This window comes from Lepisma saccharinum, chromosome 7, assembly GCF_977018435.1.
Source record: "Lepisma saccharinum chromosome 7, izLepSacc3.1, whole genome shotgun sequence".
In the NCBI taxonomy this organism is placed as follows: domain Eukaryota; kingdom Metazoa; phylum Arthropoda; class Insecta; order Zygentoma; family Lepismatidae; genus Lepisma; species Lepisma saccharinum.
The window spans coordinates 18,412,877-18,436,277 of NC_139235.1; the positions used below are offsets into that span (position 1 = coordinate 18,412,877).

Here is a 23,401-nt window from a genome sequence, read left to right on the forward strand (position 1 = left end):
GCTCACTTTTTTTGGGAGGCGGGGAAGACTATGAACACCATGCCATTGACTGTCGCTTGGTCTACGGATCGTATTGGTAGCACTAGGTTTCATCTCCAGTAATGATGGTTTCCAAAAACTGGGGATTCCGGTCAGACATGTCGATGACATCTCCAGACGTTTCCATCCGAGTTTGCTTCTGCTCGTCTGTCAGCGTGTGTGGTACAAACCGGGCACAAATCTTTCCCTTTTTCAAATATTCGTGAACAATAGTGCGTACACTGTCTTTGCTTATCTGCAACTCTTCTGCGATCATTCTCAACGACAGTCGCCGATCATTCGCAAGCATCCGTCGCACTCGTTCGATGTTGTCTGGGATTGAGCTTGTTGACATTCGACCCGAATGCGGCTTATCCTCGACAACTTCCTTTCCGTCTCTAAAGCGTTTAAACCACTCAAACACACACTTTTTACTCACTGCTTCAACACCGTACACTTGCACTAACATTCAATGAGTCTCCGTCGCCGTATTGCCCAATTTGAAGCAAAACTTCATGCTATCGCGTTGCTCCATTTTGCGCTCCATGTTGCAATAACACGAGTACGCACACTCACTCCGTTAGCTTGGTCGCAGCGTGCACCACTGCTTCACTTCGGTGATTTGCACGATAGGGGGCGCTTGTTGACATGTCTCTCAATGCGCATGAGCGGGCGCGTCATCCTAACCAGCGCGGTTTTTCAAATATGGGATCATTCACCGAACTTTACAGACGCACCTTGTACATCAATTTTTATATATTAGATTATTCTCTGTTCGGTGTAAGAATAATGTCAATGTAAACAAATGCACGTGGCTTGTGAGAAATCATATTGGTTATTCCAATTGTAGCTGCACAGGAATGTTGCGCCTAGGAATGTAGTACGTACATATGGTAAGGTCATACCACTCAACGTAGCCGCTATGTTAAGTTGTGGAGTCGTATTCTGGGTTGTACAAGCGACTATACATTTATGGACAAGAACCGAATTATCAAATCAGGAAAGCAACTATTTCTTAGAAGTCACGCGGTTTTGTTTACACAAACTCCGTTGTTACAGTTGGTGAAGAATAGGTGTAATGGCAGAGTTTTCAACTTTGATGTGTCGTGCGATACCATTACAGTGAGAACCAGACGTGAGTTATCAATAGCGAAATTAAATTACTGTACTACTTCCTGAGAAATTGTACCTCTCCTATGCATTACCTTTACCTTTGAAGTTAAACTGTCCTCTGTGTGTTGTGGTTATCGTCTCGTCCTCCAAAGCAAGAGGTCCTAGGTTCGAATCTAGACCAAGACATTGGTATTACCTTGTTATTATTTGTCTCACCAATTCACCATTCGTTGATTGATTTAGTTTATTTTACTTCGCATTTCTGCCAATTTTGGCTAACCATGAAGATGAAATTGACGAAGGGACACTCACAACGAGCATCCTTGCCCAGGCCAGGATTCGAACCTAGAAATGTGGTGTAATAAAGGATGAACTTTAAAAAAGATACAGACTAAATATTACCCTTTCCGTTTAAAAGAAATCTAAGGTTATAAATTGCAGACATAAATCAATGGAACTATCACGTGACTTGACAGCCAATATCTATGAAAAGTTATTCAACCTTTCTCTTCGATGCATGCAATATTCGTATCGATCTCGCCTACAGTTCTGCATACCTTTCAGGTTAAAGACATGCTGCAAGCTTTTTCAAACGATTGCAGTACAAACCGGAAATACGTCACGCCAGTTCGTAAAGAAAAGGGGTGGGAGAGTTGCAGGGCAAGGGTGCGATGAACCACAAAACGCCGATGTCGGATTTCTGATAAATCAATAAAGCCGCCAACTTTAGAGAAACATACTTTAGCACGTTTTTAAATGCACATGTAATAATCTTTTGATTTAGTTTATTTTACTTCGCGTTTTGTGCCTCTTGGCTAATTTGCGAAGATGGGGATGAGTGATGAAATAGATGAATGGACATTCACAAACAACCAAGCCCGACCGGGATTCGAACCCGGGACCCTTGGCGTCGCAGCGCGATGTGCTAACCACTCGGCCACAGGGTCGGGCCACATGTAATAATCACGGGCGTCGCCAAAACATTTTTGGGAGGTTATGCCTTTGATATAAAAGTGTGGTATATGCCACTTCTTCAGACATGCCAAGCGAATATCTATCAGATTATTTATAGATAGGCATATAGTTTCTTTGGCTGTGTCCGAAAGCTGCAAGACCATACTTGAAGCGAGCATACTTCGAGAGCATACTCGCAGTGCGGTCTTGAAGCCTGGAAGCGGAAAGCTTTCGAACTGCACTTCGACTGCAGCGCCAACACAAGTGAGGAATGCAACAAAAGTTGCTTCGAAACTAAAATTATCAAACATCGACTGTATGTGCCACTCTTGTTTTCCGTGAACAACACACACATGACTCGGCGTGCAGTTTATATAACACAGCACGTTATTAATTATAGAAATATGAAAGAAATTTGCTCTTTCAAATTAAATTTCACACATTCCGCAACATGGTTTACGATCGCGGGAAAAGAAATTGTTTTCTCACTTTTAAACACCTTCTCACTATAGAAGAAAGAAACCACGCATATATGAATAAAACCAATAAATAAAATTACATAGTATTTTAAAAACTTGTTTACTTACATTTCCACACAATGGAAGAACTACAACTACCAGCTGATTGACTTCAGACGTCCATTTTTTTAACAAATGAAAAGCAAGCACAGATCGCAAGTGTGCTGCGTCCTCTGGTCTTGTACACTCGTTTGCTTGGCGCTTTCGAACTGCACTAGCTGACGTCACTTCCGTCAAGACTGTACTTCAAGTATGTACTTTGTACCTTTTGGACACAGCCTCAATAATAAGTACAGAATAAATCAATTAGTGGCAATGTGTTGCGTTGTTTAATGTTCATTAAGGATAGAACTGAGTTTCTCGAAGGTTCGTATCGTCGGAACAAGACGTCAAACAGAAAAACGAAAATTTTCTGCACTGACATGCTGTGTGGTGTGTATTCTGTTATAGATAAGACAAGACTCGAAACACAAAAGCAAAGAGGTTATAAAGTTGGATACACTGCGATGTGGGTTTCGAATCAGACAAGGTGCAGCGCATCCGGTTTGCATCCAAGATCCAGGTGCTGGGTTTGCAGGAAGCAACCTCTGCCTCCTGCTTACCTGACTAGCGCTTGTAGCACTTCGTGGCTCAGTGTTGCCAGGTTATATTTTTTAAAAAATCTAGTGCACCTTTTAATGCGCTTTATTTGAATATTCTTATAAGAAATTTCTGTTCGACAACAGAACTGAATACAATAGTAAAGAAGAAGTGCTCGTTAAGTGCGTTGAAACTTCGTCATAGGCAGTAAGTGAGTAGTAATGGCTCTATCCAGTGGCGGCGATTACATTCCAAAACTGGGGATGAGGGGGTGCAATGTCCCAAAACTGGGAGAGGGCCAAGGACATTTTGGTAGATATACTTAGCATAGTGCGGGGGCAAAAGGGTATGGCAACTGCCCCCCCACACCCCCTAATCGCCGCCACTGGTTCTATCTCTTATCCTCGTTACGCGACAAGCGTAGATGTAAAATAGATTTGGGGTGCTGAATTCGAATATTACGTTTTACTGTTATTGATTGGCTCTTGCCTAAGACGAAAACGGAATAGACAATATTTAAGCCAGTCTCACACGGCAGTTAGGTACGTCCTCACTTCTCGATCGACTTCTAAACCCCGCGACAGGTTAAGTTTGCAGCAACATTTCACACATATAGACTCAAACGTGCGCGCAGAATATTAGTTCCGCTGCAATACTGCCGATTTTCTCGCTGCTTGTGACATGATCAGCTCGACGGTTGAGGCAAGATTGGCACGGGAGACGCTAAGAGCCGTTCTCGCGTGGATTAATACATAAAACTTGCTGCAAAGTTAACCTGTCGCAAGACTTAGCTTCCTTAGTTAACGATAGTGTGATCAGTTCCCGACAGAATTAGAAACCGTCTCTAAATCCATCGTTAATACCATAGAACTACAAATCAGAATTGAGAAGCACACTTACCAGCTGAAGTAGGAAGAACATAGAAGAAGAAGAAAGACAATAGACGTTCGACTATTTATTCAAGGCAGCTTAAAGAAGAAAAACATTCGACCAATACAGCTATATAAATGATTGAGGGGGACATTCTATTTGTTGAGTGAAGAGTCTACTAATTATTATGGTTTTAAATAAATAGCGCGTATGTCTAAATTTCCTACTGTGATACTGTTATTTTACTTTCACAACTGACGCGAATAGTATTTTGAAGGAAACACATATGTATTGTTACCTTCCTATGTAACAGAGGCGGAATCAAGAATGCCTAAGCTTGGAAAGACACCTACCTTTCCACACACACACACACACACACACACATATATATATATATATATACAGTGTGTCGCAAAACTCTTCCAACAACGCTTGGGTGCTGGTAGATATCATAAAAACAAGTAACTTTTCCCTATAAAGTTTACCTCGAAAGCGCTTAGTTTCTGCGCTATAAGCCCTTAAAATCTATCCTGTACGTATGCAACCCAACACAGAAAACGCCTCCTCTGACATAACTACCAGGGGCTCGTGGCAGGGTTGCCACTAGCGTTCCTCGTTAAGAGAGACGACTTGAAAACAACAACTTGGGAGTCTTGCCTGAGCAAAATCCAAAACATTAATGATACTTACGATGTTGTAAGAAGCATTGACAGTATTTATAAACTGACCAAGACAAATAATGGGCAGACTGAAATTCAAGATTACTCATTCTAAAATATCTCCATAATTGTTTGATTGATTTGGTTTATTTTAATTCGCTTTTCTGACACCTTTGGCTAATCGCGAAGATGAGGATGATATGATGAAATAACAAATGACACCAATATCTAGGCCAGGATTTAAACCCGAGATACCCGGCGCCGTAGCGAGCTGTGCTAACCACATCACCACGGAGTGTTTCGTGTATCATGCAATATCAACAATTGCAAGGGACACGTGAGATAGGGGAAATCCACGAACGAACAAATGTAAACATGATGTGTTTGCTGCCTCGTTTCGAGCACGCAGACTGTAATGTTATTACAATTAACATTATACGCCTTCATGGTGTGGTGCTATGCACAGGGGAGCACTTTACTTTTTTCTTTACTTCTATCATATCATCCTCATCTTCGCGATTTGCCAAAGGTGGCAGAAAAGCGAATTAAAATAAACCAAATCATTCAAACAATTATGGAGATATTTTAGAATGAGTAATCTTGAATTTCAGTCTGCCCATTATTTGTCTTGGTCAGTTTATAAATACTGTCAATGTTTCTTACAACATCGTAAGTATCATTAATGTTTTGGATTTTGCTCAGGCAAGGCTCGCAAGTTGTTGTTTTCAAGTCGTCTCTTTTAACGAGGAACTCTAGTGGCAACCCTGCCACGTGCCCCTGGTAGTTATGTCAGAGCAAGCGTTTGCTGTGTTGGGTTGCATACGTACAGGATAGAATTTAAGCGTTTATAGCGCAGAAACTAAGCGTTTTCGAGGTAACCTTTATAGGGAAAAGTTACTTGTTTTTATGATATCTACCAGCACCCAAGCGTTGTTGAAAGAATTTTGAAACACCCTCTATATATGCATATATTCCTTTAAGTACATATATTCAATATCCTGACCCCTTAAACACAAGATAAAGGACGTAGTTGCGGAGAGAGACGATAGATGGCAGCCCAGAGACCAGTATACCACGGCCAGCTTGGTTGAAGACTGGAAAGAAAATATGGTAATTGATGCAGTGGCGTATCCTGGTTTTAACTAGTGGGTAATCTCAGACACTTGATTCATCCACCCACTCCTGAAGTCTCCCTGCAAATTTACCTCAACATTCATACAGGATTTTAAAATGTATGTGTGAAAAATGTTACCTTATTGTTGCGACCACTGTCGAATAATTGTTGTGATTGCACTTGCAGTTAATCTACGTTTAGAATTTCAAACAATAAAACAAGATAATATAATAAATCTATAAGAAAAAACCTGTAACAAAGAATATGAAAGGAATTCGGTAGTGAAATAAAAACCCTCAATATTAATTGAAGTGTAACATTCAAGTTACCCCAGTACCCAGTTACTCGTGCATTCCTGATTTTTGTTTTTATACACGGAAGTTTGAGTTCAAGACCTGTGGTACAAGAGATTCTACTGGCCTACCTACATTAACTATTTGCAATTTCTCCGGAAAAGATCCCGTTCCAAATATTTTCACACGAAAATATTATATTATATCCATTGCCTTTAACTTTAAACACAGCACTAGCACGAATACTAAACCACTAACAGCTAAACAAATATTAAATTCTCGAATCGCTACAACACGCATTCAATTCCCTGCGCCAATCTTCTATTGTGGTTCCTTACTGCTTGACACAGACTCCATATTCCCTGTGATGCGCGAGGTTCTATAAGTTGGAATCCTAGCGTTTTTTGTTTATATATTTTATACATTCAAACATCTTTTATCATTATGATCATTATTAATCTAGAGAGGGGGAGAAGCAACTTAAATTACCTAATATATGTGTACGTATATATATAATTTATTTCTGATAGCTTTCCCTTTTAAAAATTATTCATTTCTGTGAAAGAAATACTCTCACTGGTTTTGAAGGCTACAAAGAAAGTAATCACGCATTTTAAAATACAAAAATGAATAAAAGTAAGCATATAAATAGTTTAATTACTTCATTAATTGATTTATTAAATTGTTATTCGACGTCGCTTTTCTGCCACTTTTGGCTAATCACTACGAGTGATGATATGAAATTGATGAAGGGACATTTACAAAGAGCACCCATGCCCAGCCCCGTATTCGAACCCTGGAGCTCTGACGTCGTAGGGAGCTGTGGCAACCACTCCGCCACAGAGGTCGGTGTAATTTCTTGAATTTCTAGTTAAAATTTTAATTTATTTAATTACCGTCATCTTCAATATTAAAGCTTTTTTTTTTCCTATGACAATATCTGTTGAAATAGCAGATATCAGGAAGACAGAAGCAAATGTAAAATGAGAATTAACATAGAATTGGTTCGCAAATGTTGTTCACATTTCCCTGTTTCTCGCGCACTTTCAGATGTATTTTCTCTACTTTCCTTTTCATCATGTAATTTGCGAACCCAGAATTCTGTTTCCTGAGAAATTTCCCTGTCGTAAACAACACAGCTCCTACGATAGAAAGGCTACCGGGGAAGAATGGCACGGCAGAAGAGGGTGCTGCCAGCCGAGGGAACGGCAAAGGCTCTGGGGTGGAGAGCGCGACCGATGGACTCTCTCCAGAAGAAGCTTACCCTTGCCACGGAATAACCGCGCCTGAGAAGCAGTGTTTCCTTCCCCTCCAGTCAAGGGATTTAAAGGGAGCCGGTGGAATCTCACCCTGACGTCACCAGATTCCACCAGCTGGAGAAAGTGGCTGAGAGCCTCTCGGACATTCAGCGGCAAACGTTTGAAAAACATTCGCGCGCTGTAAGTAAAGAAATATGCGAATCAAAGATTGGTTCGGAAGAATATTGCGAAGAAATAAAAAACAACTTTTTTTAAAATTATTGTCGGGTCATCTCCGATTACCTAGGTGACCCAGAGTATACGCCGCTGAATTAATGAGTACTGTAATGAACTCGGTTATGTATATATATTTATTCATACATGAGATTCGCAGGATTCATTCATAAAAAAATATATTTTGTTCAACTATGTAAATCGCTCTGATTGACTGTTCCAAGTCAGTCAAGCATCCAGCCCGGCGGCCATGATTTTCACCCAGAGCCAGTCCAGCATCAACTTGGCCATTCCTACATTGGTATTGGAAATCCAGTTCCACGTGATTCGGCCTTTAGATGTACCTGAAGCGAAGGATGGTCAAGAATGGAATAATCTTGCCCAGGAATAGTGGCGGATGTAAGACTTATGTTGCTACAGGAATAACCTTTGGGTTTAGAATTTCGAAATATCCTAGAGTTAGTATTGTATACAAGCAATAGTCACAATTAATATACATAAAGACGGATACATTGCATGAGTACCATTTTCTCAAACATTTATCTTGGCAACAGCACACTGAGGATATCTAGGTATACATCAGTACGACTGGCAACACTGCAGAGACGCCTCTCAGCTGCCACCCGCCACGCCACCTATGCCACGACTGCAGGTGGCGGCGCTTGATTCGTTCTCCCCTCTCGTTGTAGCTGTGGGGAGACGACACTCGTGGCCAGGCGAACCTTGCGCTGCAAAATGTCTCCAAATATTTCTAAGCGAGATCGAGTATTATTAATTAGCGAGGTAGAGTCCAGGCCAGCCATTTGGAATGATGCAGATCCAAATCACAAGAACACCAGCTGGATAGAGAAGCAGTGGCATGAGATTGCAGATACTATGAAAGGGAACCGTAAGTTAAAGTTTACATTTACATTTATACATATATTTATTTATTCAATCCAGTGGCGTAGCGCAGTTCTCTGGGGGCCCCCTGCAAGTAAAATATCCCCCCCCCCCAGTGGAAGAAAGAAACATCGAGATGATGCCAGAGTGGGACGGACGCACAATAGTTAGCATACCCCCCTCCCCCAAGTTGTAAAATGAATTAACTTTAGCCCTTCCTTCCCATTGTTTGTCATCGACCAGGCTATATATCAGTTTAGTAGTTTGTCAAAACTAAATCAGCGTGGTCTGAATCTCTGATAAATTACTGGATGAAGAAATTAGAAATATTTTCTCTTACTTTAACGCGGTGGCACAGCCAGGATTTTTTTTAAGGAGGGTGGAGGCTTCACACAGCCAACTATTTGTTCGTTATCTTTGTATATTTTGTTCGAAACATTTTAGGTTACATATAATACACATATATTTTAAAAAAAAATACTGTTTGGGGAAATTCTTTAAAGGATAGTAAACACTCCTTTTTTGGACTTAGAGGTGAATGCACCTTCAGCCCACAAAAACCATCGTCTGGCTATGTCAGGCCAATATTAAACGTAAGAGCCGCTCACATTACGTTAGTAGTGAGTTATAAGCAAACTTATCACTTCAGTTACGGGTGTTGAACTGGACCTCTCTCTCCATTGTCGATGGTGACCTAATATCAAAGGGTCAATTGCAATCTGCTGCTAAGAAATAGAGGCGGACCCAAGTTTTGAGAGATGGAAAATTAAGCAGCGGCTGGACTTTATTCACTGAAAATATGTCACTCAATGAAATGCCGATTGGAGCACTTTGAGCACTGTATACGTTGTATACCCTGCGTGGCGGAATTAGGGCTAATGGACCCAAGAGCAGAGGGAAAATTGCCCCTGGGCTCCTCTGGCTGAGACAACACACCACTGCTTATAATTGCAGACGTCTTCATATGATATGTTACTGGAACCAACTATCTGTTTCGTAAATCCATTTTTTTTTAATAAGCGACAGTAACTGCTGAATTTCTGGGATTATATAAAATTTCAGGATCACAGAAAGAGAACATAGCCCCCCCCCCCCCCGCATTGCTACGCCACTGATTCAAACTCACATTGATAAATGTTCTGTAACACCTTTAATGTTCGACGAATTGGTAAAGTGGGAGTATATTTATTTTCCAATTTGATAGCCAACTAGAACATGTTCCATTTCCCTGTCACGGTTCTGTACGCCAATCAGAGCCAACCTTCGGTCACGTCGTATAACCCGCGCGATGCAGTATGGGAACGGAACGTACAGGTGCGCATGTCATGTACGTACGCTGCAAAATGTTGCTTTCGTTTTTTCCTCATCGTTTGTAAACTTGTTATTCAAGAATGGTGCTCGAATTGAATAAAATATAGTGTGTCACAATTATTAAGCAATTTATGGATAATAGAATTTTTAAAGAACAAAAGCAAGGTATTTTGCATTTATCTCATAAGTATATATTTAGCTTCGCTTACAACCAGTGATGTGTCGTAGACTATAAGTTTACGTCTACATGCGTTGTCTACACGTAATCTACACGTAGATTACATTGGGTTGTAGTTTACGTAGACAATCTAAAGTGCATTAAAAATAATTTGCAAGGGTTTCAAGAAAGGAAAGTGACATTTTCAACTATATTGATTTCTAACGAAATGAAAAGAATCCTATTTACAACATAATTTATCTTATTTTCTATTATCAACTATGGAAGTAGATAAATAGTATGCAAAAAACAACAACAGATGGCAGTCGTGAGGCAACAGTGGTCTTTTTCCCATAAGACACTAGAATATTTCCTACATTAGATTTTTCCTAGGCGAGAAATTGTTCGAATTTGGAAGAAAGAGTACGAAAAGTTCTCCTCACACAACAGCAACTGATACGCAGTATAATTTTGTTTTTACTTCCACGGCGCCCTTTGCTAAGTTATCACTAAAGCCCGGATTTTTATGTAATATCAACCCTAAAATATGTACATAAATATGTAATAAAAATGTCTGAAATATGTAAAAAATATGTAAATTCATAATGAAATATGTACTATAAATATTTATTCCAAACGTTACTTCCTATTTTTGTTACATTTTTTCCTCACAAAGGGATATGTTTATTTCAAAAAGACTTACAAAAATTGAAGTTACAATATTACAATGCTTACATTAAGTATTTTTTATGTTCTTATAGAGCAAAAATATTAACCACAATTTGAATATATTCAATATTTAATATACAATGTCACCAGGTACCATTCAAAATGTTCAGTAGTAAATTTTCGTTGCCCAAATTTTTCACTCAAAAAGCACTTACAAAAATTCAGGTTACCTTTGATCTTGGGGCAGGCACTGTATTTAATTATTTAACTTACAATATGTTACCAGGTACATTTCCAAATGTTCAGAAGTAAATGTTTGTCGCCGATCAGATAATATGTTCTTGTACGCAGAGAAACTTCTCTCCACGTCACAAGAAGTAACCGGAGCGTACTTCAGGAGGTGAATGTGGTCGGTAGAAATATCATTGGGAGGGTTAACTGTTTCACCATTGAGAATGCGGCTCACTGTAAATAAGCTGACGTAACCTGGGTTTCATTCAGTCACTGCATCAAATTTTCTTCGAGCTTTCTTTCCCACATCTCCTCCAACAGCAGACAGTTTCTTTCTTGCATCCTCATATATATATCCATGGCTTCCAGGAGAGGAAGCCCAACAGTTTCAAGTTTTTTTATGCTTGTATCAATCCAACCAAAATTGCTGTTTATGTATGCCATATCGCAAGCAAGTTTGGTGTCCTTGAAGAGATTTTGAGCAGTGCGTACCGATACAGCTGAGTCCGCCAAAAATGAGTCAAGCACAGATTTCACTTCTTCAAAATGTTCGTTGTAAAACTTACTTGCCCAGATCCAAGTGCCCCATCTAGTAAGAATAGGTTCCGGAGGAAGTGGTACACCTGGCAATTGTTCCTTGTAAACTTGCACACGTTGTGGTGCCTTCAGAAACACCTTTTTCGTGGAAGAAAGAAGTTGGTTGACTTACGGGAAATTGCCTCTCACCTCCTCAGCAATGCGTTGGAGAGCATGTGCCAAGCAAGTAAAGTGGATCAAGTTAGGATAAAACACTTTAAGTGCCGTAGCAGCTTTTAACATGTATGACGCACTGTCTGTGAACATGAGAAGAACTCTCTCTTCTTGTACGCCATCCGGATACAACAATTTAAGACTGTCATTCACAAATCGTGCTATGGTGGAATGATTAGTACGCTCTAGAACTTTGCATGCAATGAGATGTGGTGTAGATGGAGAATCAGCAATTAGCGTTCCAACAATGAAATTACTTACATACCGTCCCAAAGCATCAGTTGTTTCGTCGATGGAAATCCACACATAGGAACTGCCTACTTCTGCCCTAATTGATTCTAAAGTTTCTTTCTAGGAATGTTGAAGATATCGCTTTCGAAGGGTTGACTCATCAGGAAGGTTACGGCCACAATATTTTTCCAGAAAATCCCGGAACTTTGGTACTTGAATTTTATACCAAGGGATGTTTGCTGCAATCATTGCTTCGCACATTTCCTTGTAAAACACACTGAATGAAGAATCCTCTTGCATCTGGGTTAGTAAAACTTGCTTCTTTTTACTCCGTAGTTGTTTGTTTTTCACATGAAGCGAAGTGCGAACATGTTGATCTAATTGAGACTTCATAGTGCACCCAACTTTTTTATCGCACACTCGACAAAAAATAACTTTACCATCCGTAGTAAATGCATCATCGACTGTTATCCAAGATCACAACTTTTGAGATAACGAGGAGGTAGGCAGAGCCATTCCAGCTTTCTACAGCTAAAACACTGTTTAAATACTGAGGCAAGCTCTTCTTAAAACTCCAATGGTTAAAATGAAAAGGTGACGAAATATATATACAAAATTCTACGGTTGAATTAACAATACTTCATTCAAGATTTGTCCCCGCCGGCTGCAAAAATCAAAACGATCACAACAATGTACGGATGAAAGGTAAGTGCCTCTCCGCGTTGTACTTGCCGCCTTCCATTGTTGGTTCTCTTCGTTCGCTGTGTGTTGCTTGCCGCTCCATGTTACAAACTGGAAACTGAAACACTGTCGAATCTTGATGTAATTGTTACGATGCGGCAAATCAACGAACTGCTATGTATGTACAACGAAGGCAAATCGCACATTTAAGTTACTATATTTTTTTAGACCTGGAAATGGGGAGGGGAAGTGAGAAGATACTTTTTTAACTAGTAAGCCAAAAGTTCATTGGATATTCCTCTTAAGGACTGTTTTATGTAAAAAATATTTCATATCTTAGGAATATGTAACATTTAGTAAAATATGTAAAAATATGTAATATAAAACTTCACTGTGACATCTCTACTGACGTAATTCGTCAATATATTTTAATTCCACGCTTGTACATATAAAGGAAAAAATATGTAATTACATAGAAATCCGGGCTTTAGTTATCACCTTTCGCCATGTTGTTTACATAGATTACGTAATGTACGTGTATAAAATAGTCTATGTGTAGAATGTAGACTATCGTTGTTTACGCATAGACGCACATCACTGCTTACAACTTACAATTCAACAAAGAGGAGCATTTTGGTTGAACCATCGTTCGCTGCGGGACGGCGTAGGTTCGAATCCGGCTCTGGTCGGAATTTATTCGGCCTACGTATAGGGCTGGTGGCAACCCACCATCGTGAGGAATTTGGGGAGCTCCGAGTGAGTGAGCGTAATCCGGTCACGGAGACCTGCTATAACGGCTGGGGATACGTCGGGCTGACCCCCCGACTATTCCACTACTGGTTGAAGATCTCCATGCTTAGAGGTGACGAAGGAAAGCGTGGGAGGGAGACCGGCAGTCGGTAGGTATGCCTAGGCCCTTCATGGGCTGTTGCGCGACGGATTATTATTTCCCTACCCTCACCCCTAGGGTCGACGTTTCTCTAACCCTCTCGGCACAGTCGTGGACAATTCTAGGTTGTTGACTTTCAACAAGACGATGACAACCTAGAGGTGTTCTTGACTATACAATCCTCCTCGAAATTAGTTCCCAATGCAGAAAATTTTCGATGAGTAATTAAAGAAATCTACCTAGGTATATTTTCTAAGGTAGAAGGACATTTTCTTTCTCTGATTGGGAACGAATTTAGACATGTATAGTCTGCGAATGAGAGAAAAATACACCCCAAAAAAGAAGAATGGAAGTCACAGCAACTATAACTTACAAATCAAACCTGAAAGGGTGGATCCAGTGGCGTAGCAGCCGCCGCAAGGTGTAGGGGCCCCACATTGATCTCTCTAACCTCATGAAATTTTATAGAATTTCACAACTCCAACCGATAGTGTCGGTTATTAAAAAAGAAACGAGGTATGAATTTACAATACCAGAAGTATCTCCATTTGCTTTCTAATTCGGCATACTCACTAATTTTGGCCTCGTAATCACGAATCTGCAGTTAAAAATTGGCGGTCACGTCTAGAAATTGCAAAATAACCTTTTCAATTACCTCTATGATTATCCATACACTAACATGGAAACCATGTTTTCTGATATGAAGACGTCTTCCTTTCCGCACAACGGTCTTGCTACCTGTGTTCTGACGTAGTCATAAGCAGAGCTAGGAATTTTAGGTGCAAAAATTTGCCAATAAAGGTGCAAAAAAGGTGCCAATTTTTGTACAAAAAAGGTGCTAATTTTCATATGTAAAATTTATTGTGAGCAGTGCATACATATATGATTCAAGTCGCTGAGACAGGAGAAGGAAACGAAGATAAAACAGCTTTCCTACAACAATTTGTAAACAATACAGTATAGGACAAAAAGAGCACAACTTCTAGCAATTGTAATGGGTCATTGTTGGCACTGTTTAAGGTCCGCACGCTTACTACATTAACGTCAAAGAACTGAAGAAAGCCGATTCATTGTTGTGCGGTAAACAAGAATCGCGTGCCAGGAAGCCGTGCCTTGAATGTGGGTGGGGTTAAACAGCGCGTGAGTTGTATTAAAAAAATGATGAAGATGCAAAATGGGCGAAAAGGTGCAAAAGGTGCTGAGAATGTGAAAAAGGTGGAAAAGGTTCTGAGATTGTGAAAAAGGTGCAAAAAGGTGCAACGAAACACCATGAGTAGAGTTCAATACATGCTTATTTTGGGGATGAGTCACTTTTTTACCCATTTTCACACAAAAAAATTTAAGGTGCAGCACCTAAAATTCCTAGCTCTAGTCATAACACAATGTTGCTCAAGTGTTGTCCAATAAGTGAGACCCGTTGCATGGAGCGTTGGTTTGCATGTGAGAAAATGGCATCTTGCGTAAAGGTGGAAAACATGTTTGCCCCACGAACCATTCACGGTAAGGTTAGGTTAGGTTAGGCAAGCATAGTTAAAATTAAGGGTAATCGTAAACATAGTTTTGAAACGCTAATCATTGCAAAAAATAGTTGTTTTCTTCATAAATCAAGGGTGTTTACTCCGTTCACGGACTCACTTTTTTCGACTTATTTTGCAATTTCTAGACGCGACCGCCAAATTTTAACTGCAGATTCGTGATCACGAGGCCAAAATTAGTGAGTATGCAGATTTTTAAAGGAATTGAAGATACTTCCGGTATTTTAAATTCGCTCCAGAAACGATTTACGAAATAGACAAAATGCACGTCAACAATGACAAAATTTGAACTCGCTCAGGTGAGCACTAAATAGACACGCCCGATTTATTTTTTCTTGTCGGTGAACTTAAAATACATATCAACTTAGTTAGATACTGTATTGTACGAGTCAAAGGGCACCACAAAAAACTTCGACTGTTTTATATTTTTATGTGGAATGTGGTCGAGTGGGTTCCCAGTAACATATCATAAGACGATGTCTGCGATAATAAGCAGGGGCATACTGGCTCAATCACAGGGGCCCTGGAAACTTAACCTGTAGGCCCTCTGAAATGCTTGCAGATCGCCTCAAATAGGAAAGAAATTCCTCATTTCCCACCTTTATATGTAGATATACCGTTTGTCGGAATCTTTAGAGTATTAAAAAAAAAATGATTAAACTGTTATTACCGCACATCTTACGTCCTCTGACGCACATCGTAAATTTCTCATTCCGGACTGGACAATACCCGACCAGCTGGAAGACAGCACGTGTTGTTCCGATACCAAAGAAAAAAGTAATAACGTCCCTGAATGACCTTCGACCAATAAGTCTCTTACCTATATTTTCCAAAATCACTGAAAGAATTGTTAACAAGCAAACTCGCAAACACGTTAACGACCTGGATCTGCTTCCGAAATGTCAATCCGGTTTCCGTCCCTCACACAGCACGGCAACGGCTTTACTTAAAGTAACTGACGATTTATTACGATCAGTCGACAAGAGAATGGCAGTAGCGTTAGTATTACTGGATCTCACTAAAGCCTTTGACAGTGTCCATCATGACCTGCTCTTGAGCAAATTAAAATACTACAATTTTTCACCTCCCGCTCTCCGATGGTTTAGATCGTATCTGAACAACAGACAACAGAGAGTATTCATAAACGCTGCCACGCCCCCTCTCTCTCGCACCCTGCCATTGGAAACTGGTGTCCCACAGGGATCCATTCTAGCCCCTCTCCTCTATACCATTTTCACAGCCGACTTACCTACCGTAATCAATCACAGTAAAGTTCATTTTTACGCAGATGACACTCAACTACAAATTCCTTTTCCACCGAAATCGCCAGATGCAGCCTTAGCTTTGCTCAATGATGATTTATCGAACATAAATACCTGGTGTAAAAGTAACGGTCTAAAAATAAACCCACAAAAATCAACTTTCTCTCTTATTGGTTCCCGAAATAGTCTCTCTCTGATAAATCCTAACGAGATATGCATCAAACTAGACACATCTATAATCCCTTATTCAACAAATGTGAAAAATCTAGGCGTCATTTTCGATGAACACCTTAACTGGGATATTCATGTACAAGAACAAATTAAAAAAGCTTACGCCGTGCTAAGATCGCTGTACAGCTTTAAAGAATGCCTAAAAACAGAGATTAAAATGAGACTAATCCAATCACTTATCTTTCCTTTACTGGACTACTGCGACGTAATTTTCGGACCAAATCTATCCGTTCGAAACAAAACCAAAATCCAGAAAGTCCAAAATTCATGTTTCCGTTTCGTGTACCATATAAGAAAATACGATCATATCCTCCCAACCCTAAACGCAAACAAAATGTTGAACATGACCAGACGCCGAAAATTACATCTGTGTTGTTTTATTCATAATATTTTACAAACCAAAACACCTAGAAACCTTTTCCAGAAATTAAAATTCAGAAGGGAAATACATGATTACAAAACAAGGGGAAAATCGAAACTTGAACTTCCAAAGCACACACTAGTGCTTTTCGAATCATCATTTACGTATTCAGCTGCAAGAGCGTGGAATGAACTTCCTCCTTCCATGACGTCCCTCACTAATCGCAACAACTTCAAAGACAAACTAAAAACTCTATTGTTAAATGAACAATATCTGTGTTCCAGCACTCACGAATAATAGCTCGCATATCTGAACCAACTTCCTAATAACAAGTATTTTCATCTTCATTTTGCTTGTTTACTTTTCCCCTTACATGTTGCCAACCCTTAACAATATTTTGTCCTTTCTCGCATATTAAGAACATTTATATGTTTTTTACACATAACATTAATATTAATTTGTATTATTCTTAACCATATCACACCAAGCACAATTGTGTCAATTAATTTGTGTATCCTTGTGTATTTGTTTTCAATCTTTTTATTATTATTATTATTTTTAGTGTGTAGACGAGCCTTTGTTCTCAATTTTGTATTTGTTCTTTTTGTGTCTTCTTTATGTTTCTCTCTTTCTTCCTTGTTTGTTATTGTACAAACATTTAGTAGGTAAAATGTATTTAGTATGTATATGTATCCATCGGGGTTAGGTGGTAGAACAGCCACAGGCTGAACCTCGCCCTTTAATAAAGGAAAATTGAAATTGTATATAGTTATGAATCCAGTAGGAAGATTCAGTTGCTCGACCAGTCTGTTTTTTTATTGCCGCACAATGACTGTCGGCGATTAGGTGGGGCGTGAGGGCAGTTGCCCCCCCCCCCACCTTTTGCCACTTTTGTCTCCGCACTATGCTTAACTTTATCTACCAAGGGAAAGTAAACTGCCCTCCCAGTCTTGGATCCTAATCGCCGCCACTGCGACACAATAACCAATAAAACTTTTTAATTCCTGAACTTTTACCACCAATACTAGTTTTATGCGTGGTATTTAAAATGTAACTTCCCATCTCACCAAATTTTCAAAGGGGGCCCCAAGCCTTTTCATATTCAAATAGGAACTGAGACAAATTTGCCACATAATCCACACCTGTTACGTATTTCAGATTAATTCAGATATTTTTAGCTTGAGTTGACAAGGTGGTTCAATTTTCTGCAGAGGGCCCAGGAAACTGCGCTACAGCGCTGGGTGGATCAGTTGCATCTGTGCAAACACTGTATAAAGTACTGGTCAAAAGGGACAAAAGCAGGGGGGGGGGGGGGCAGTTGTGTCCAAGTAAAATTTTTCCCAAGGAATTCAATAAATAAGCACTTAAGTAAGTGTATTTGGATCCGCGTTGTATATATAGATCACATTAATTTCTGCACACAAATATCTTCCAGAACAATCATTTTCTACCGCCGGCTCTACCAGGCCCGTACCAAGGATTTTTTTGAGGGGGGGGGCAGTCGGTAAAGCGTCTGACTACCATGCTAAATGTCCCGGGTTCGATTCCCGGCCGGTTCAAATCCGGGAACTTTTCTAATTGGAAGCGGCCCCGGCGCCCACCCAGCGTCGAATAACATGGATACCTGGGGGAAACCCTGGGGGGTAAAGGCGGTCAGGGGCGTGACGCTGATCACATCACCCCCACTCACGACCGGATCAAGAAAGTGTGGGGCGTTACCCCCACACCCCCCTATACGCCTTCATGGCGTGGTGCTAAGCACAGGGGAGCACTTTACCTTTTTTCACACACACAGTGTGTGTGTATATATATATATATATATATATATATATATATATATATATGTGTGTGTGTGTGTGTGTGTGTGTGTGTGTGTGGGTATAGGAGAGGGTGGTAGAGAAATTTGCTCATTTTGTTATGAAATGTTGAAAAACAGCATTTTCTAACCTAAATCTATGCAACTAAGTGACAAATATTTGCAGTTGACGCTGACATTTGTTTCTGTCAGAGAGCGAAAAAATGTGTGCATAATGCAAGCAATTCAAATAGCCTACGAAAAGCAACGTATGTGTGTGGGGTTGATGAGGTTTCACACCCATTTTGCAGTCTCTGACTTGTTCAGGTATTTTGCATAACTGTGTAATGATTTAACATGCTAAAAACTAAGAGTTACACTTCAACTTTGTAAGTTAATGGAATGGATCACGTTTCTTGAACATTTTTGGAAATAAATGAAAAATAAAATGAAAACCTTTTTTGACCAATATTACCCAAAAAGAAGATTTTGGGAAGATAAAACAAAACGTGTTTCCGGTTACAAATTCTGCGAAGCAAAAATCATTTAATTCCCCAGACTTTTCAAGGTTTTGAAAGCTTTTTTGAGAAATCATATGTTTCCAATGACTTCAGTCCTAGTCTTGCTTTCCTGACTCCTCCAGTTGCCCAGGACTTTGGAGTCAGTGCGAACCCTGTAAATAAATTATCTGAAGGAAACGGCTAAGTGACTTCACCGTGGCAGTGTGTCTGCTGGCATAATATTGTTTCTATGGTGTATTTTCGCTTTTAGAATCTTATTCGACAGTAAAAATAAATACCAGTGGCAACCAAGAAGCTATTAAATGGGAATGCATGCATGTGGGTTAGAAAATGCCATTATCAACGGCTCATAGCATCGAATTTTTTGGCCTTGATGTCTTCTACACACTGTGAAAGTTGTCTGTTGTACGGTCACTCCACTGTGTATTTATGTTCAAGACAATTACAAGTAGAAAAGAAGAAAAGTCGCAGTAAAATGAATTTCGATTGACAGAATTTCGTAAATAATAATGTACTTAATTTCTTGAGCGTTTTGGACAAATAACAATAAGTTTATACATGTTAAAAGTACTTCAGACAATTTTTTGCCCCAAAAATCTAGCAACAATTCTGCTGTGAAGTGGATTCTCCTATTTACATAATATTAATTAACCCTAATCCATTCAGTGGCAGAATGGACATCAGTTGCTGAAAAGCGCTGATGTCGGAGAAAGAAAACGCAGTTTTTTATCCTTTGGCTCAGTGGTGGCGGAAAGGGATCACAGACCTTGCGGTGCGGGTGGAGAGCCGATGCTCCTTATATGGTGGTTGGTTTTGTATTGCAGTCATTGAGGAACCTTTCTTCCATAATGTAAAGAGTATAGAAAATTCCCCTCTATTCTAATTATGTGAAACATTTGTGACCGAGTCGAGGTGAAAAGGTCGGGACATGGATTAAATGGAATAGACTTGCATCAATGGTTATAGAACTAAAATAGCCCAATATTGCAGACTGCAGACTTCTAGAGCCTGCATCTGTCCAGAAACAACCTATTCATTTGTGCAAGGACAAAATCGAAATTTATGCAAAAATTTGAAAAAACATCAACGTAATTTTTGTAGGTTTTTATACGTTCAAATTAAATATTTCATGGCTCGAAGGGGGATGGGCATGCCCCCTGCCCCCCTTGGATACGGGTCTGGGCTCTACTGAATTTTGAGGTTTTACATAATGTTGTAGCACATTTAATTTTTTGATAAACAAGAAACTGCGAGATACATTCTATCAATTCCGCTTTTATTGTCATATTTCTTTACGTTGCATTAGTTGAACAACAACTTATGCAATATCCTCGCAAAATTCAAATAATCTTAACATATTCAAAGTTAATTTGGGGGATACGGACTTCCTAGATACGCCATTGGTTAAGACACGAGTTGAAAGAGGGAATGGTAGAGCCAAGCAGAGAAAACATACGAGGAAGATATAAATAGCTAACCTCCCTCCTTCGCCCGTTCTAAGAAACCCTTGCGTGCGAAGACTATTTCTTATGTACATTTTCCCGTAGTTCCAGTCCAAACTTTGATTGAATTTAAAGGATACATCAAACTTGGCATGGATTAACATCCCGCTCAATTGTGATTATACAAACTTCAACTGTTGGATGGTATCAAAAAAATGCTGTCAATGGAATGCTAGCAGTGGAACAGAGTTTGTGGAAAGATTTTCAAAGTAATGTACGAAGACATAAACCTGATGCTATTGTTTGAATAGCTTTCTACAGGTCAGAAAGGTCCTTTAGTGAGTATGAACATTAATTAGCCTTCCTGATGGCGTAGTGATAACGTCGTCTTGTATCAAGGGGGTCCCGGGTTCGATACCGGCACACATTGGTTCGGATCCCACTTTAAACTGTAGATTCAGTCTCGATTAGCCTATTTGTGCATGAAGTGAACTTACAGCAAACTCTAACAACACACGTACTAGTCTGTAACTTTACAAGACGTCATTGAAATGCCCCCCACTGGCAATTTCCTGCATGACGTGGGTCACCAGACTGGCGACATATTTTGTTGTTGTTTACTATTGGCTCATACCGCCTGTCCTTTGCGGTTTCTAGCCATCGTCACTGCTAATTTTTATCTGTGTCTTCTTTGTCTCCGATGTCGTTTTTTCTTACGGCACATGTGAGATGCATTTTCACTTTCACTCGTGATTTGTACTGTGGAACTTATCCTGGTGGATATGTTACACTTGTGGCCTGTCTGTTGTTTACATGGACATATTGTGTTTCCGACGTGCAGTGTCCACATGATTCATGTCCAGGTATTGCTTATCAGGGTTGGGATTGACACCCGAAATGGGACACCTATTCGGAGTAAGGTTTTGCATAACGATTCATTCGCGATGGTCTTGTCGCAAGGGACATTGGAGAAACAGATGCGGTATTGTTTGGGTGGGTTCCACATTGACAGGAAGTTGTAGATACCGCTTGTAGCCGTGCCAAATGTTGATTCACTAGTAACGACCCGTACGCATTCTCAAGGTGAGCACTATCACTGCCCGAGGTAGTTCCATTGACTGCTACCAAGGTTATTTGGTGCGGAATTGTGCGTACCACTTGTAGGCGTTTGTGTTTTGGACTTCGTGTGCACACCAGTCGTCCGCACACCAGTCGTCCCATTGCTTTGTATTTTTAACTTTACCTGAGGAGCTATCCTATTTAAGGTAGTCATTGTAGGATTATGTATTCGCGTGTTCTAGTTTGATTTGCGTAAATATCTACTAAGCCTTGGGATTTGTTGATTGCTGTGTGCCTTAATGTATGTGAAGGTCACTTCCTACCTCCTATATTTTGTAGTCGTAACGCTTCACTGCAAATAAGATAAGGAAAACTGGTATATTTCAATGTTTTTAAAATCTTTTATTATGTGTAGTGGTGTGTGTGTGTATGAGTGACTATATTATATTTACGAATGTTATTGGTCCAAACCTATATTTGATTGAACACTTTTATATTTTATAATTCTACTCGTAATAGATCTGCTTCTTCCACATTGTAAAAATGGTTGAGTGTAAGATAAGGCCTATACCAGAACTCAGCCATTATAAACCTAAATAAGGAAATGAAATGAAAACATAATACAAATAGATAGAAAACAAAAATGCTCACACCACCTTCTCTGGAACATTCAGATATATGAACACAAGTTACTGCTTTCTGTAATGTAAATGCAACACCCACGATAACTTGCGTTTCTTTTTATTTCAGCTCGCGTGTTGAAAGGGAAATGGAAGCATCTCAGAGCAAAAATGCGGAAAGAATTAATAAAAATGATATCAAGTAAAGATGGCACGAATTGGAAGTCAACTTGGGAATTCTTTGATATGATGCTGTTCGTCAAGGACGTAATACTCTCATCGCCATTAGAAGACAGCCTGCTGCCTGCCATAGCCTATCGATCAACTCTACAAGATTCAGATGGCACACCTGAAGAGTGCGAATATACAAGACAATCAGCTAGTCCGTCTTCTTCTGTTCTCTCATCGCTGTCAACGCCAGTGGTGACACCTGGTGGACAGGCGCAAGTGAAGATAAAATTACGAGAAGACAATGGAGAGGCGACGGAGGAAAAAAGAGTGCGAATATTTCGAGAGACTGCAGAATTTGACAAAAACTTGCTTCAGAATCCTGATTACAATTTCCTTGTGAGCCTTCTGCCTTTCATAGAACCTTTGACATTGCTGGAGAAATTAGATTTACGTGAAAGGATAGAAAGAGAAGTTAACATTGCGTACAAACAACATGTTCAAATGTTTCAGCATGGCGAATAGTCTTGAACCGTACGTCCGCGACCAAATTCAAACATTGTGTTCAAGAAAAATAAAATCGACAATAGAAATGCTTATATGTAACTGTGCTATTTGACTTTATAAACCAATTTGGTAAGTCGGTTGCAATGCAAAATATTTAACCAAAAAATACACTAAATATTATTTCAGCGAACAGCAAGTTTTTTTTTAAAGCTAGATTATACAGTAATATATTGTAATATTGAAATCAACAAAGAATATTTTTATTTTACGATCAGTTGTCGAATCGAATTTATCATATCTATAAGTGTGCTACGACGCCAGGGGTCCCGGATTCGAATCCCGGCCTGGGCATGGATGTTTGTGAGTGTCCATTCATCAATTTCATCATGTCATCACTCATCCCCATCTTTGCAAATTAGCAAAAGTGGCACAAAAAGTGAAGTAAATTAAATCAAATAAATCAATCATGTCCATATGTACACAGTTGTAGAAATAGGCTATATAATGCC

The 23,401-nt window shown here is 39.7% G+C and overlaps 2 protein-coding genes across 2 annotated transcripts; one reads left to right on the plus strand and one right to left on the minus strand.

Moving 5' to 3' along the window:
• Window positions 1–82: 82 nt before the first annotated feature.
• On the minus strand, window positions 83–487 carry LOC145990375 (protein GVQW3-like). The gene has a single exon (XM_083126072.1). It carries the CDS (start codon window positions 485–487, stop codon window positions 83–85), a length of 405 nt encoding a protein of 134 aa, XP_082982198.1.
• A 7,757-nt stretch (window positions 488–8,244) lies between these two features.
• Window positions 8,245–23,197, plus strand: LOC145990149 (uncharacterized). The gene is made up of 2 exons (XM_083125815.1): window positions 8,245–8,479; window positions 22,348–23,197. Exons 1-2 carry the CDS (start codon window positions 8,326–8,328, stop codon window positions 22,908–22,910), a joined length of 717 nt encoding a protein of 238 aa, XP_082981941.1. The 5' UTR covers window positions 8,245–8,325; the 3' UTR covers window positions 22,911–23,197.
• The last annotated feature ends 204 nt before the right edge of the window (window positions 23,198–23,401 follow it).